The sequence below is a fragment of the Alternaria metachromatica genome, assembly GCF_023757995.1.
Source record: "Alternaria metachromatica strain BMP 0045 chromosome Unknown scaffold_20, whole genome shotgun sequence".
NCBI lineage: Eukaryota > Fungi > Ascomycota > Dothideomycetes > Pleosporales > Pleosporaceae > Alternaria > Alternaria metachromatica.
The window spans coordinates 22,641-38,738 of NW_026055511.1; the positions used below are offsets into that span (position 1 = coordinate 22,641).

The 16,098-nt window shown below is 24.6% G+C and overlaps 1 protein-coding gene across 1 annotated transcript; it reads left to right on the forward strand.

Moving 5' to 3' along the window:
- Positions 1 to 386: 386 nt before the first annotated feature.
- On the forward strand, positions 387 to 1,497 carry J4E83_007716 (uncharacterized protein; the record flags this gene model as incomplete). Its single annotated transcript, XM_049334618.1, has 2 exons — positions 387 to 854; positions 1,171 to 1,497. 2 exons carry the CDS (start codon positions 387 to 389, stop codon positions 1,495 to 1,497), a joined length of 795 nt encoding a protein of 264 aa, XP_049186107.1.
- Positions 1,498 to 16,098: the final 14,601 nt, after the last annotated feature.

Below are 16,098 nucleotides of genomic sequence, written 5' to 3' on the forward strand. Positions count from 1 at the left end.
GGCCGGACACCAGATCTCATTCGGATGCCCAGTCATGCGCCATCGAGAAGTCCATCCCCAGCTTGATCTGCTCTTCGCATAGAGCTTTCCGACACACTTCTTCGCTCCCCACAGCGATATCCCGGCCTGTTCATCTATTAGATTGCTCAGAGCTCAAGAGCCGAACAACATCCGGTGGTACGGGCACTCGCACGGAGAAACTACCATCTCAGATAATACTTGCACCAATGGTAGAATTTCTCAGATTACTCCATGCGTATAGTCTGTAGGATGACACCTGCTTGCGGGGCGCAACGGTCCCACCGTACAAGCTTTCATAAAGCTTGAGTATCTTAGCTTTTCTCCACTGTTCCTTACTCTACAGGACTCTGTTCGAAGTCGACAAAATGATTCAGCTCGCTTTACTTCATCTATGGCTTCTGCTCGTACCAGCACTTGCTGGTATGACCAAGACCGGCACACTCTGCACCGTCACTCCGTCCGGCACCAAGGATGACAGCCCTTCCATCATGGACGCCTTCAAGCAATGTGGCCAGAACGGTCAGATTGGGATAACGACAGGTGACTACACCATCGCCAAAGTTATGGACGTCCTGGACCTTAAGAACTGTGACATCTCCATCCGCGGCAAACTGACTTGGAGCGACGACATCCAGTACTGGGTACGCAACAGCGTTAGTGTGACATATTCTCAACGAAGTACAGCATTCCGTCTTGGCGGTGAGAACTTCACTCTGCAAGGTCACGGTGAAGCACTCTTCTTTGGCAATGGGCAGAAGTGGTACGACGTGAACCGTGATGGGAGCAACATGGCCGGTAGGCCCATCAGTCTGACACTCTGGCATGCGAAGAACGTATGGATTGATGGAATTACTTGGAGGCAGTCCCAGTTCTGGTATGTCTCTACAAAAACATGAGGGACCATAGTTACCCGTTCCAGAGCCTATTGCTAACCGCACAAAAGGCATACATTCGTCGCCTACTCCCAGAACATCACGATGACAAACCTTGACATGAACGCCACTTCATCCTCCCAGTGGGGCACCGTCAATACTGATGGCTTCGATAGCTGGAACTCCCAAGACATTGTGCTCAAAAATTGGGTCGTGACGTGCGGCGATGTAAGTCCTCATCGATCTCGCGTCTGTGCTATACCTAATCTGTTCGAAGGACTGCATATCGGTTAAAGGCAACAGCAAAAACATCCATGTCAAGAACGCCACCTGCTACGAGTCTGGCGCCATGGTGATTGGCTCAATGGGCAATCCCACGAACGTTCCCGAGACGGTAGACAACGTACTCTTCGAAGACATCACTGCCATCCATAGTTCCAACGCGGCCTGGATCAAGACATACCCTGGCCAAGGCCATGTGAAGAACGTCACCTTCCGCAACATCAAGTTTCAGGACGTCAACCAGCCTATATACGTCTCCCCGTGTATCTACAGCTACCAGAATTGCGATTCGAGCCGCTTAAAAATTAGCGACATTACCTAGAAGAACATCACTGGTACTTTGAGATACAACGTGGCCGCGGGTATCTACTGCAGTAGCGGCGCGCCTTGTGTAGAACAAGAAGAGATGTAATTGTTCTATAGAAGAGAGAGAAAGCCTTATATATATATAAATAATACTAAGGTAATACTAGTGCTAGCGTAAGTAAATTACGTAATAGAATTCTAACTAATAGCCTTTTTAGAACCTATTATAAAGTAAATATATAAAAAAAAAAAAAAAAAAAAAAAAAGTATTCTCTATATATAAAGTTTTTATAGTTCTCTCTAGACTACTATTTTCTATACTATAGTTTATATACGTAAATATCTTTTTGTATTTTGTAGTAGTACTATAATTTAATATTATTCTAGACCTAAAGTTTATCTACGCTATCTAAACTTCTATCTATCTACTTCTATAGCTAAGAGAAAGACGCTACGCTCTAACTTTTACTCTTTCTACTAAGAGCTTTCTCTTAGAAAGCTTCTATATTAACTTTTAAGAATATTTTAATATTTCTCTAGCTCTATAGCTTATAGCTTACTTATTACTACTTTTAAGTCTATTTTTAAGTCTACTAAAGACGCCTTTATTACTATTACTCTTTATAAGTATATTATTACTATCTATATTTATAGTAAATATTAGAGAAAGAGTTTTATTAATTTTTATAGTTATATATAGTAAATATAAAGTATTTAAAAAATATACCTATATTAAGATTACTATATAAAGTTACTAACTATATTTTATTACTTTACTCTATATTAATACTTTACTATAATAAGTACTTATCTATATAATAGGTAAAATTTCTAAAATTTACTAGTCTACTAAACTTAAAAGTTTATAGCTAGAAATAGAGTATATATATATAAACGCGTAAAGATAAATAAATAAGTAAAGTAAAAACTATAGCTTTAGACTATTAAGTAGTAAAAACTATTTTATAGTAAGAGAGCTATTTTTTTTTACTTAATAGTATACTAAGATAAAGTCTAAATCTAATCTACACTAGTAGTAATTAAAGCACTAAAATTTTAGCGCGCTTTTTTACTATCTAAAGATACTAAACTTAGTAAAAAGCTAGTAACTAAAGCTATAATTCTATATAATAACTAAGAATAAGTAAAAGCTACTTATTTTTATTAAGACTAAAAGCTTATAGTAAGTAAAAATACTTATAAAATCTACTATTATATAAAGTAGACTTTATATATAGAAAAGTAAACTAGTTAGAAAATAGCTTATATTTAGAGTTAAGAATAGTAGATATAAAATCTAAGAAAGAAAAAGTCTAGCTAGATCTATATAAAAAAAAAAAAAAGCTAGTAAAAGCTAGTACTAGATAGTACTAGCTTATAGTAGTAAATATCTTTTTTAAAAAGTCTAGTAGCTTTAGTAGAGTTTAGTAGCTTTAGTAGAGTTTAGTAGCTTTAGTAAAGTCTAGTAGCTTTAAAGATAAAGATATTTAAAGTTAAAGTAAAAAGATAGCTTTAAGTAAACTTATAAAGTTTATAAAAGCTATATTCTTATACTAAGCTTACTATAGTTTTTATAAGTATACTTAAAGATATCTACTTTACTAAAGTACTTATATATATTAATAAAGTAACTATTACTTTTATAATAAAAGTATATAATACACTTACTAGAAAAGGTCTTAGTAATAAACTTATTTCTATTATTACTTTTATTATTAGCTTTATAAAGCTTAGTATCTTTAGTATTATTTTAGAAGTTTTTATACTTATTATAAAAATTAATAAAAAGAAACTTAAAGTTTTTAAATATAGTATTAGTAATCTTAATATTATAGTTAAATATTTTCTAGTAGTTAAGAAATAGATTATAGTATTTAGTTAAAGAAGCTCTAATCTTACTAATAAGCTAAGTATAAAATAATATATCTTCTATAGTACTAATATTATAATAAAGTTTTTTAAACTAAGTAAAAAAAAGTTAAATATTAGCTAGATTTTATATTTTAATTTAATTAAGCTTAATAAGAAAGTAATTAAGTATAATAGTATTAAATACTTTATTATTAGTAGTAATGTATAGGTATTAGAGAGTATAAAGATGTATTACTACAAAAACATAAAGTAGTTAGTATAAGTAAGAAAATATATAAATATTAGTTTAGTAGAAAAAAGTTCTATTATAAAGAGATTCTATAGTCTAAAGTATTATATAAGAGTCTAATACTAAAAAGTATAAGTAAAAGATAAGATAGTAGATAATCTAATAATTCTAAAAAGCTTTTATTAAAAAGATGTTCTCTTTTCTAAGTAATTCTTAGGTTATTAAAGATCTAATTTATATAAGAATATCTTATATACTAGTATAAACCTTTTCTTTCTAGTAGTATAGTTTTATTATACTATCTAAAATGTATTAATTATATATAGTATAAAGAAAAGATAAAGAAAAAGTATAGAAAAGAGAGTAAAAAGTAAAATAAATAATTAAGTAGAGATATTAGTAATACACTACTATAGTATAAGTAGTAGTTAGATTTTAGGTAAAATAAGAAGCTTACCTAAAATCTAAGTACTAGTAATATTACTAGTACGTCTAGTTTACTTTATATTCTATCTACTATAACGTAGCTTAGATAAGCTAGTAGAAGAAGCTAATAAAGCTAGTATTAGTATCTTAAACTAAAGAGAAAGTAGTAGAACTAGTAGTAGTAATATTATTAAAGAGCGTAAAGAGCTAAAAAGTAATAATAAACTAAACGCTAAACTACTAGTGTAAGCCTAAGAAGTCTTAAATAGAGAGAAAGAAGTAGATATAGTATTAAGGTTAGTAGCGTTATAGAAGTAGTAATAAATATCTAGTTCTATATTAATCTTATTAATAAGATATTTAATAGTATCTTCTATATTATAATTATAATTCTAAATATACTACTATCTCTTATAAGAAGAAGATATACTCTTATTAGTAAAGAAGAAAATATTTAAATATTTGCTATTAGCGCTCTTAGTAAAGGTAGCCTTCTTAAGCTTTTTAACTACTAGCTATAGCGCCTTAATCTTTCTAATAATATACTTATACTCTTTTTAGATATACTCTAGAATACTATTTTTATTTTTACTAAGAAGGTTATAGATTTTCTTGCGTATAAGAGAGCTATTCTAGAAGACTTACGTAAAAATAGCCTTTTAGATCTAGAAGAAGAAGTTAATATATATATTTACTAGAAATACCTACTTAATACTACTATACTTATTATAATATCTAGATAGTATTATAGAAGAGGCTATAAGATTATAATAAGCCTTTAAGATCTTATTATATATTTCTATAGCTAGAATCTCTATAATATCTTAGTATACTATAATATACTATAGAAGAATTATTTAATAAATCTTAGTTACTAGTTCTATAGAGCTATAAAGCGTTATAAAGTAAGTAATATAAATGTTTTCTTCTCTATAAATAGACTTTTTCTACTTTATATCTAGCGCTATTACTTATACTTCTTACGTTTAATTAATATTATTATACTATTCTTTAATAAGGCTAGTAGAATTCTTCTTAGTAGTCTTACGCTATTATAAGTATAGCTTTATATATTAATAGAAGCTCTCTAAAACTTTTATATAGTTTTAAAAGTTCTTATTATTAATTAAGACTAATTCTTAGATTATATCTATACTTTAACTTTAAGTATAGATAAATAATAGATTAAAATTAATATAGTAGAAGAACGTTTTGTTACCTAGTATAGTGTACTTAGCGTAGTAAGAGTAGAAAACTATAGTATATTCTTTATAAAGTACTAAGTAAAGTATCTAGTAATAAAAGTTAGTATAAATAGCTTATTAAATAAGAGAATAGTATATAATATAAAGCTAGCTAAAGTTCTTATTACTATTAATACGTTAGAGATAGTAATAATATATCTTAAAAAATTCTTTAATAATCTTTTTAAGTTTCTTATTATTAAAGAATAGCTACTTAAAGTTTTCTATAGTAATATTACTCTTTTACTTAAAGTTTTCTACTAGCTTACTCTAACTTATCTTTTTACTAACTTTTTTTTAAAAAGAAATTAGGTATAGATTATAAACTATCTAAAAATAAAAGTAATAGCTAAAAAAGTTAGAGTCTTATTTACTAAGCTTATACTACTTAATAAAAAGAATAGATATAATTAAGTAGGTTTAGAGTTTATACTACTTGTCTTAGAAAAGATATAGAAGAAGAAGAATATTATTTATAGCTTTTATATTTATAGCCTACTTAAAGAGACTTATATAAGTAGCTATTACTTATATATAAGTCTAATAGATATAAGTGCTATTAATTAATAAGCTATTAGAGTAGTAACTAATATAGACTTTTTAATACTATACTTAGATAACTTTAATACGTTTATAGTTATTAAGTTTAGTATACTTAGAGTAGCTATTAAGAATTAGTTAAAGAAAATTAGAAGTTCTATCTAGATATTTATAGTTCTTAGCTATAGTTAAAGCCTTAAGCTTATTAGAATTCTAGTTTTTATTTTCTAAATTATCTTTATTAAGCGTAGTATCTATCTTCTTAGATAAAAATTAGTAAGCTAGAGTAGATTTTAGAGCACTAGTACTAAGTAGTAGTAGTAGTAGTAGAAGGCTAGTTTATATACTATAAAGCCTTAATTTCTATAACTTAGCTACTACTACTCTTTTCTTAACTACCTTAAGACTAGTCTAGCGCTCTTAGTATACCTACTTCTCTAGATTTACTAAAGAAGTAACTAATCTAGCTCTACTAAGTTACTTTACTTTAATTTTCTTTAGCTCTACTTTAATATAATTACTACTTTTATTAATTACTCTTAACTTATATAAAGAAGATCTAAGTTCTATTATAATAGAGATAGCTAATTAATAGGTAGAGTAAAGCTTTATTTAGTATTTAGCTATAGTATTAGTAATTATTATATTATTACTACTATAAAAAGTATATATAATTTAGTAATTCTTATTAGAATACCTATTAGCTATATATAGAAAGATATATTACTAAAACTTATATTAACTATTATAAGTACTATCTTTCTTATACTTATAAGTAAAAGAAACTATAATATTTCTAGTAGTAAGGCTAAGTATACCTAGCGTTATACTATACTTCTTATAGTTTTTTTTTAATACTTTAATAAAATACTTTAAAAAAGATAGTGTCTTAGAAAGTAGATTCTTCTTAGTAAACTAAATAGTTATCTTAATAAAATTTCTTAAAGTAGCCTAGTTTTATATAATAATATTAGTCTTAGTACTTTTATATAGAGTATAGATATAAATAGCTACTACTTAGACTAAGAAAAGAGCTATATTACTAATATCTAAATATCTAAAGTAGAACTATATATTAGATATAGCCTAGTAGTTATATAGAATCTTACTTAAAAAGTAAGAGACGTAGCTTATAAGACTAGGCTCTAATACATTAATACTTTTAGTAGTAGTAGTTAGCTTTATAATATACTTATCTTTAGTATTCTTAGCTTAGCTTAAGACTTAATACTAGCTATTAAATACTTTAATACTACTATACTTATCTATAAGCTCTAGTAGCGCTTTAACTATATTAGATACTTTAAGAATAAAGTTAGTAATCTAGTTAAATAGAAAGGTTGCGTTAGTTATAAAAGTGTTAAGAATAACTTTCTATTACTTAGAAGACTACTATTTAAGACTAGTAATAAACTTTATTATCTTACTATTAATATTTAGATTCTAAAGATTCTAGTTCTAGACTAAGATAAGAACTTAGGTCTTAGCTTTAGTATATAGAGTCTAGATAATTATAAGAGTATCTTTCTTTAGTTATAAACTAGAAGAAGTAGTAGAAAAAAAGCTAGTATTACTTCTAGAGGCTTAACTATAAATACTTAAAGTAGTAAAATTCTTAGTAAGACTAGGTATATAGAGCTTAAAAAGTAGACTTTTTTAAAAAAAGGTCTTTTATAAAGAAGAGCCTTAGCTATAAGAAAAAGTTAACTTTCTAGTATCTATAGCTTTACTCTTACTCTTATTCTTATTACTAGCTATCTTCTACTAAGCCTCTAGTAGCGTAGATATCTTTCTTTAGTAATCTAAAACTAGCTTTTATAAAGAAACTCTTACTAGACTAGCTTATAATATAGAACTAATAGTACTAAGCTTATATATATATATATATATATAGTTATACTTATACGCTTAGTTATAGAATTAGTTATAAGTATAGTAGGCTAAGCGCGCGCTTTTATATATAAAGTTAATAGTAACTAGAAGTTATAGAGAAGGTTTAGGTAGCCTATAGACTTATTATACTTCTTTACACTAGGTATAGTAGTTATAGCTATAGTTATAGTTATAATTACTAAGGTAGAAAATAAGAAAAGTTAGGTTAATAAAGAAAGAAAGAAGATATAGTCTACTTCTAAGAGGTAACTATAGTATATAAAAGTAAAAAGAAAAGATTAAGAAAGTTAGAGAAGAAAGAAAGAAGTAATAGCTAAGAGAAAGTATATATATATATATATAATTAAGAGACCTCTATCTATTATAGTATTATAATATTATAATATTAATAAGTAAAGTTAGAAGATAAAATTATAGTAAAGGTAAAGTAATTAATTATATAATTAGCTATTATACTTAGTAGTATTCTTACGCGTATAATAGTATTAGTAAATAGATAGTGTTGTATTATTATAGTAGTAATAACTAGATTTTAGGTAAAATTCTAACCTATCTAAAATCTATATATTAGAACTATTATAGACTATAATTATTAGAATTATAGCTAAAGAACTATAATAGCTATATAAATATAGTTTAAAAAAAGTTTAAAGCTAGATAAAATAGTTAAAAGAGTAATACTTATTATAATTAGTACTAGTATTTCTAATATTAAAGTTATAAAAGAGCTATAATACTTATAGCTTTTTTTTTTATTACCTCTAAGAGTATATAAAGGTAATAGAGAATTAGTTACTAAAGATAAAGTAGTTATAGTTATTATAGTAGTTTCTAAGTAGTTATGTATAAAGTTATAGCTAGTTATTATATATAGAATTATAGCTACTATATTCTTTAGGCGTTTTAAGTGTATTAAGATAGTAGTAGAATAGATACGTTTTTATCTACTTAGTAGTAGTTACTTTTTAGAGACCTAACTATAAGTAGACTAATATAACTAGAAATTACTATTCTAAGCTCTAATTTAAGTAGCTTAAGAAGCTTAAAATAATAAATTAACTAAGTCTAGGTAGTTATTACTAAGTAGAGGCAACGCTTTAGTAGTTATATAACTTTATAGTCTAGTAAACTAGTAGTAGAGAATCTAATATAAGATAAAATATAGTAAAGTAGTAAGAATAGTAGTAGCTATCTTCTCTACTTTATCTTAAAGTTTATAGTACTTATACTCTACTAAGAGTATTTAAATATATACTACTTAGCTCTTATAAGAAGAGGTATTACTATATATAGTAAACTCTTTATTTATATTATCTAGTATTAATATTATAGTAGAGAAGTTAGAAGTAGTAGAAAGTACTTAGAGTAGTGTTTACTTTAGACTCTAGTAGTAGCTTTTAGCTAAACGCTACTATAAGCGCTATACTATCTTTATTACTACTTATCTTATAGTTTATAATATATTTATTTAGTATAGTTTAAGACTATAGAAAAGTTAGACGCTTCTTTTACTAGTAGTAGTAAGAGTTAATAAAAGCTAAAAAGAGAGTATAATAAGTAAAGACTTATTATTACTATTAAGATATAAGTATAGTAGAAAAGAAGCTAGAATAAATTAAAGTTAAAAGCTAGAAGAGCTCTATCTCTTTAGTTTTAGTAGAACTTATAAAATACTTCTCTATAAAACTAATATAGTTTATACATATTTAAAATATTAAAATTCTTTATAGTATAGTTAACGTAATAGAAGAGAAAGAAATAAAAAGAGACTAAAGAAGTATACTTTAAATACTTAGTAATAGTAGACTATATATTATTAAAGAGGCTTTTAGATAAAAAAGCCTATAGTAGACTTTCTTTTTTTTTTTTTAAGTAAAGGCTATTTTATAGCCTAAGCTCTTTCTCTATCTAATACTAATAATATATTAAAATTAAAAAAAGAAATAAAGTCTAGTCTAAATACTTTCTATTCTTTTTCTATAAGGCGCTTAGTAATAACTATACTTAGCTAACTAATAAGCTTTAGAAGAATACTTAGCTAGCTAATAAGTCTTAGAGTATTACTTACTTCTTCTTTTTTAAGTTATAGTTAGAAAGAGGTATTTTAGCTATCTTTTTTATTATTATTAATAGAGCTAGCTAGTACGTTAGTAGAAATATTAGTATTTTCTTAGTTATCTAGATTATAAAGCTTTATCTAGCCTTAATATTACTTAGTAATATCTTTTAGTATTTATTAGTAAAAGAGCTTTAGTTTCTTACCTAGAATAGTATATAGAAGTAGCGTTCTATTAAGATTCTTAATCTAGTAAGTACCTTACTCTAGCTATAGGCGTTAAATATAATATAAACCTATCTACCTAGTATTAAGCTTTTTATTTCTAAATATATTAATTTTCTATATAGAGTTCTATAGAAGAACTAGGTTACTAAGTTAAAGCTTCTTATAGTGTATCTTCTTAGTGTTATTCTAATAATTCTTCTTAGCTTAATATAATTAATTAGTATAAGTAATAGTATTCTTAGTAAACTAGTTCTAAAGGTCTAGTTATATTACGCGTATTACTAAAAGTTATATATAATTCTTTACTTTTTAGAATAAAAGAGTCTACTATATTAGAAGCTCTAATTCTAATAGTAGAACTAGGTTTTAACTAGTAATTAACTAGTATAGTAAATAGCCTATCTAAGACTAAGTAGAAATATAGTTAGTAAGAAGAATAGTAGGTAAGTTATCTATCTATAAGTCTAATAGCTTAGTAAGAGTATTAATAATAGGCTTATATCTACTTTTAATCTTATCTATAGCTTGTAGGTTATATAAGAATAACTAGATATACTTAATCTTATAGTTAGCTATAAGATACTTTACTATCTTAGTAAAGTCTAGTCTACTATTAACTAAGAGCTTATATATTATACTTTATTAATAAATAATATTCTTATAAATAAACTTAGTAATAGTACTAGACTTATTATTAGAAAGCGCTCTAGCCTCTAGCTATCTACTTAAGTATTCTCTAGTAATAATAAAATACTTCTTACTTTAGTAGTAAGATATATAAACTATATTAATTATAACTAACTTCTAAATTATAAAGCTATACGTATTAGTTAATATATTAACTTTTCTCTTAGAGAAGTAAAGCTAGTATTTAGAATAACGCTAAATTCTTTCTTAAACGTCTTTATATATATTAGACTACTAGTAATATTAGAAGAGTATAAAGTATACTATATTAGTTCTATAATAGCTAATAGTTTTATATATTAACTATATAGTTTATAAGTAGATATTAGCGTTATTAATAACGTAGTATATAGCTATATTTCTTAAAGTTTTATAGAAGAGCGTATAATTATATATAAAGAAGTTTAGAGCTCTCTTTTTCTATATATAAAGCTCTTTTAGTGTTATACTTTTAGAAACCTTAAGATTAATAAGAAACTAGGTAACCTATTTAGATTACTTAGAATACTTATACTTAAGTACCTAGAACGCTCTAATAGATAGTAGCTCTTCTTCTATACTTCTAATTATATAGTTAATAAACTCTTTAAGATTATTCTTAAATTCTTTTAGTAGAATCTAATTATTAGATTTAGAGTAGTAAAAGAGAGTATCTATAATAACGTTCTTCTTTCTAGAGACGTAGATAATATTAAAGTTCTAAAGAAGAATAGTAGAGATCTACTAATTTATAACTAATTCTAAGTTATTAGTAGAAGAGTAATTAAGCTAGGTAATAAGTATTACTATATTAGTTTTAATAGTAAAGTATATACTATATAGATATATATAAAACTTCTTTAAAGCCTATAGTACTACTTTATATTTTAACTTAGTAGAATACTAAAGCTATTCTCTTACTAACTAGAGTATACTTTTAAATTAAATAGAGTAGCGTTTACTATTAGCCTATAGCTACTTAAGGTAAGCTTTTTCTTTATTTTAACTAGTGTTAGTTATAAAAAAGACCTTATACTTTAATATATCTAAGTAGTTAAGGCTTACTAGCGCTAGTGCTAAGTATATAGTGTATTTAAGTGTATATATTACTTAATTCTAATCTAGACTCTACTTATACTTTATATTTCTATAAAGAAGATAAAAAAGAGGCTTAGTAATAGTAGTAAATTCTTTTACCTAGATATAGTAGTAGATATATAGCCTAAAAAAAGAGTAAATATTATATATATTATAGTAAGATAGCTAATCTAAAAGCTTCTAAACTTTCTTACTATTAGAATAGTATTCTTTAGAGCTAATCTTATAGCTAATAACTTCTAGGCGCTCTATAAAAAAGTAGTACTTTTTACTAAAGACTATTTCTTCTACGCGCTTAATATCTATAAGAATATAGTTAAGTTAGAGAATATATTTATAGACATAGTAATAAATACTAGATATAGCTATCTTACTACTATAGTCTATTTTAGAACTTCTATAAGTAATATTATTAATAAATACTATAGTATTTAGCTAATAGTTCTTAAGAATTTTTATTATAACGCGCTAGAATACTATAACTAAGTTAGTTATCTTTATAACTATAGTATATAAATAAAAAAAACTAACTAGTATCTAAAAAGCTATTATATTCTAGCTTATAGTGTAAAAAGTAATTTAATTATAACTAGAATAGAGATCTATAAAAGAGTTAATAAGATATCTAGTAAAGCGTTTAGAGAACTTATCTACTATTAGTAGTAGGTTTATATTACGTATACTAATAGTATTAATCTTTTATATATTAGAAATCTATTAAGCTTTTTTATTCTTCTTAGAAACTAAATACTATAAATTATAATACTAACTATTATAGCGTTTCTAAGTACCTCTATTAAGGTAAGTATTAGCTATATTAACTATAACCTACTTAAGCTTCTTAGAAATAGTAAAGCTTTACGCTTACTAAGCTTTATATTTAACTATATAGATTTTATATAGTAGATATATATTAAAGTATATTCTACTAGATTTAGTAAATTTCTATAATAAAGCTACTTTTCTATTATAGAGTATCTAAATAAAAAGATCTCTTTCTTCTTATATAACTTATAATCTAATATAAAGATTAGCTAGTCTCTTAGATATAAGGTAAGTTTCTTATAAAAATATAGTGTATTATAGTTTAAATATATTATTACGTAGTTCTAGGTCTAGTTTATAAATAGAAAGGTAAAGTTATTAACGCTAAATAGCTTATTTCTTCTAGTCTTTCTAGCTAAACTATATTAGCTTATCTACTTAAGAAACGTTAATAGGTTAAACCTTCTTATTTATAGTCTTATATAAGGTAGTAATCTCTAGTTACTTATAAGTTCTATATATATAATTAAGTATCTTTTTATAGTTAATCTTATATATAATAGTATACTTAGTAAGCTTCTATTTATACTAAATAATTAGCTTAGTATTTTTATTTATCTAAGATACCTCTACGCTATTATTAAAAAAAGAGCGTATCTACTTTCTTTATATCTATTAGATACTTACTAGAAATAGTATATTATATTATCTAAAACTATATGTTAGATTACACTACGCTTTTTAGTATAGATACTAAACTATAGAAGAATCTTAAAGTAGCTCTAAAGTAGAGTTAGTTATAGTGCTAACTTATATATATTTTATAGCGTTATTATTCTTATTCTCTTACTTATAATCTATAGTAGAGAATAGATATATAGACTTAGAGTCTAAAGTAATAAAGAAAACTAACTTAGTTCTATTCTTAGATTAAATATAATATTATACTTTACTAAATATGTTATATTATATTCTAATATATAATACTATATACTATAGCTCTCTAAGTATAGCTAAGCGTATAAGGTTTATAATAATATAGAAAGTAGTATAAATAACTATAGTACTAATACGTATAGAGATATTAAATATAGTACTAATAAATAGCTTATAGCTACTATTAGTAGAAGTAACTTCTTATAGTAGGTTACTAAGCTTTTATATCTAGTATTTATATAGTATCTTTAGTGTGCGCGCTACACTAAAATAAAGAATATTTATCTATATATTTATATTAATAAGGCATTTAATAGAATTACTATAAATATAAATCTAGGCTTTTAGTAGGTTTATTTAGATAAATACGCGTCTAGCACGTCTCTATACTCTATATACTATCTTAGTAAGTATATAGTTAAGAGTATTACTCTATAAGTTACTATAACTAGTAACTTTATATTAAGTTTATATATTTAAGTAGTATATATTAATAGTATTATAAGAGGTGTTAGTATTATATTAATATAACTATATAGTTAGTAGAGATTATAATAGATATTTATAAAAAGTATAATAGTAGAGTATAGATATATAGAAGAGTGTATAGATTTTAGATAAAAATAGAGTCTACCTAAAATCTATAGCGTAGCTAGCCTTAAAGCTATTTACTATTCTAATACTATCTATACTAATACTATTCTTTTTTAAAAGATTACGTAATTAATTTATAATATTATTCTAACTAATTAAGTTAAAAACTATTATCTCTTATACTTTCTAACTTAGAAGCGCTATTATAATATAATTAGGTTATTCTTTAATAAGCTTCTTAAGTTCTAGGTTAGAAAGAGCGTCTAAGAACTTAACTACTTTCTTCTTATAGCCTTATAATAAATATCTAGAATTAGCTAATATACTATTATTAATATAGATATTAGTAGGTAAATAAATAACTATAAATAGTGTATTAGAAGCTTATAGAAGAAATAGCTATTCTAACTAACTATTCTTTAGTATTATAGTAGTATCTAACGCTTATAAGTTAGAAACTTATCTAATTATATCTTTTCTAGGTAATAGCTAAGAGCTTTATAATTACTTAGAGAGTTTACCTTTCTTCTTAATATAGCTATTATAAACTTAATTAGAGTTACTAAGAATACTTTTATTTAAGTATCTAATAGTATTACCTTTAGCGCTATAGAAAAAAGTAGTATTCTTACTATCTATAATAATACTATTAGAATTAATATTATTAAGTAGCTAGACTTTATTAGAGTACTTAATACCTTTCTAAAACTAGATAAACTACTATTAAGTATTTTTATAACTAATATAATAGTCTAAGTAAGTAATTATATTAGCTAAGTTTAATTACTTAAGAATATACTTAGAGTAAGAGTCTCTCTTAAACTTCTTAAAAAGAATACTAGATATAGGCTACTTTATTATATTATTAGTAATATTAAAATACTTTTTAATTTTAAACCTAAGCTATTTAAGCTTATAAGTTAATAAAGAAGTACTAGAGATTTAGTTAAGGTAATTATAGAGTAGACTAAAATAGTATATTTCTTACTTACGCTTACTATTTTAATAGTAACTAATCTAATCTAAGTTATAGAGGTTATTATAAAGTTTATAATTAGTAATCTTATAACTCTTCTTATTATATATATAGTAAGTATTAGTATACTTAGCTTTTTTATACTAAATAGTTTTTTTTTTAGAAGCTATATTTCTAAGTACTTTAGTAATAAAAGAACTATTATTTTTTTTAATAAAGAGCTCTTTCTTAGTTATATAGCTTATAAAGTATAGAGTATTATAAAGATTCTTAAAGATTAGAGTAACTAATAAGTAGACTATAAAAAAATAAACTATATCTACGTTAAGTCTTAGTCTATTTAGTAAAGTTATAAGTTATTTTACTTTAGAATTTATATTAAAAAAAAGTAGAGATTCTTACTTCTTTTACTACTTCTTAAAATTAGTAATAATACTTTTTACTTTCTTTAAGTTAAAAGTAACACGCTTATTAGTAAGTATAATATATTTTATCTTAGTATCTATACTACTACGTTTCTAAGTATATATATTATTAATAGTGTTATTTTTTTTATAGTACTTCTTAAAAAAGATATAGATCTTATCTATATAGTACTTAGCCTAATTATTACCTTTAGAAGCGTTAAGTATTATAAAAGTAACTATCTACTTATTATACTTTAGAAGTTTATAGTAGAAAAGAAAGCTAAGTTTCTTTTATAAAACTTACTTATTAGTAATATAGACTTCTACTATTATATAGAAGTAAGTATAATACTTAGTAAGACTAAGTAGATTATTTATATACTTATAGATAAAAGCTTATAAGTATAAGCGCTTACTTATCTTAATAGTAGTATTCTTATCTATCTAGTATTTCTTTATATTTACCTTAAGCTTAGCTTAGTTCTTCTTTTTATAACTAGTAAAGAGCTTAATAATATAAGTAATAGAGTAATTCTTATTACTAATATAATCTAGAAAAATAAAAACTTTTATTTTATTAGAGAGGCCTTTATTATTAGCTTATTAGTTATAGTCTTTAAGAAACTTAGTAATATTATTACTAGTAAAGACTAAAGTAGCATATCTAAAGTAAACTATAGAAACTAT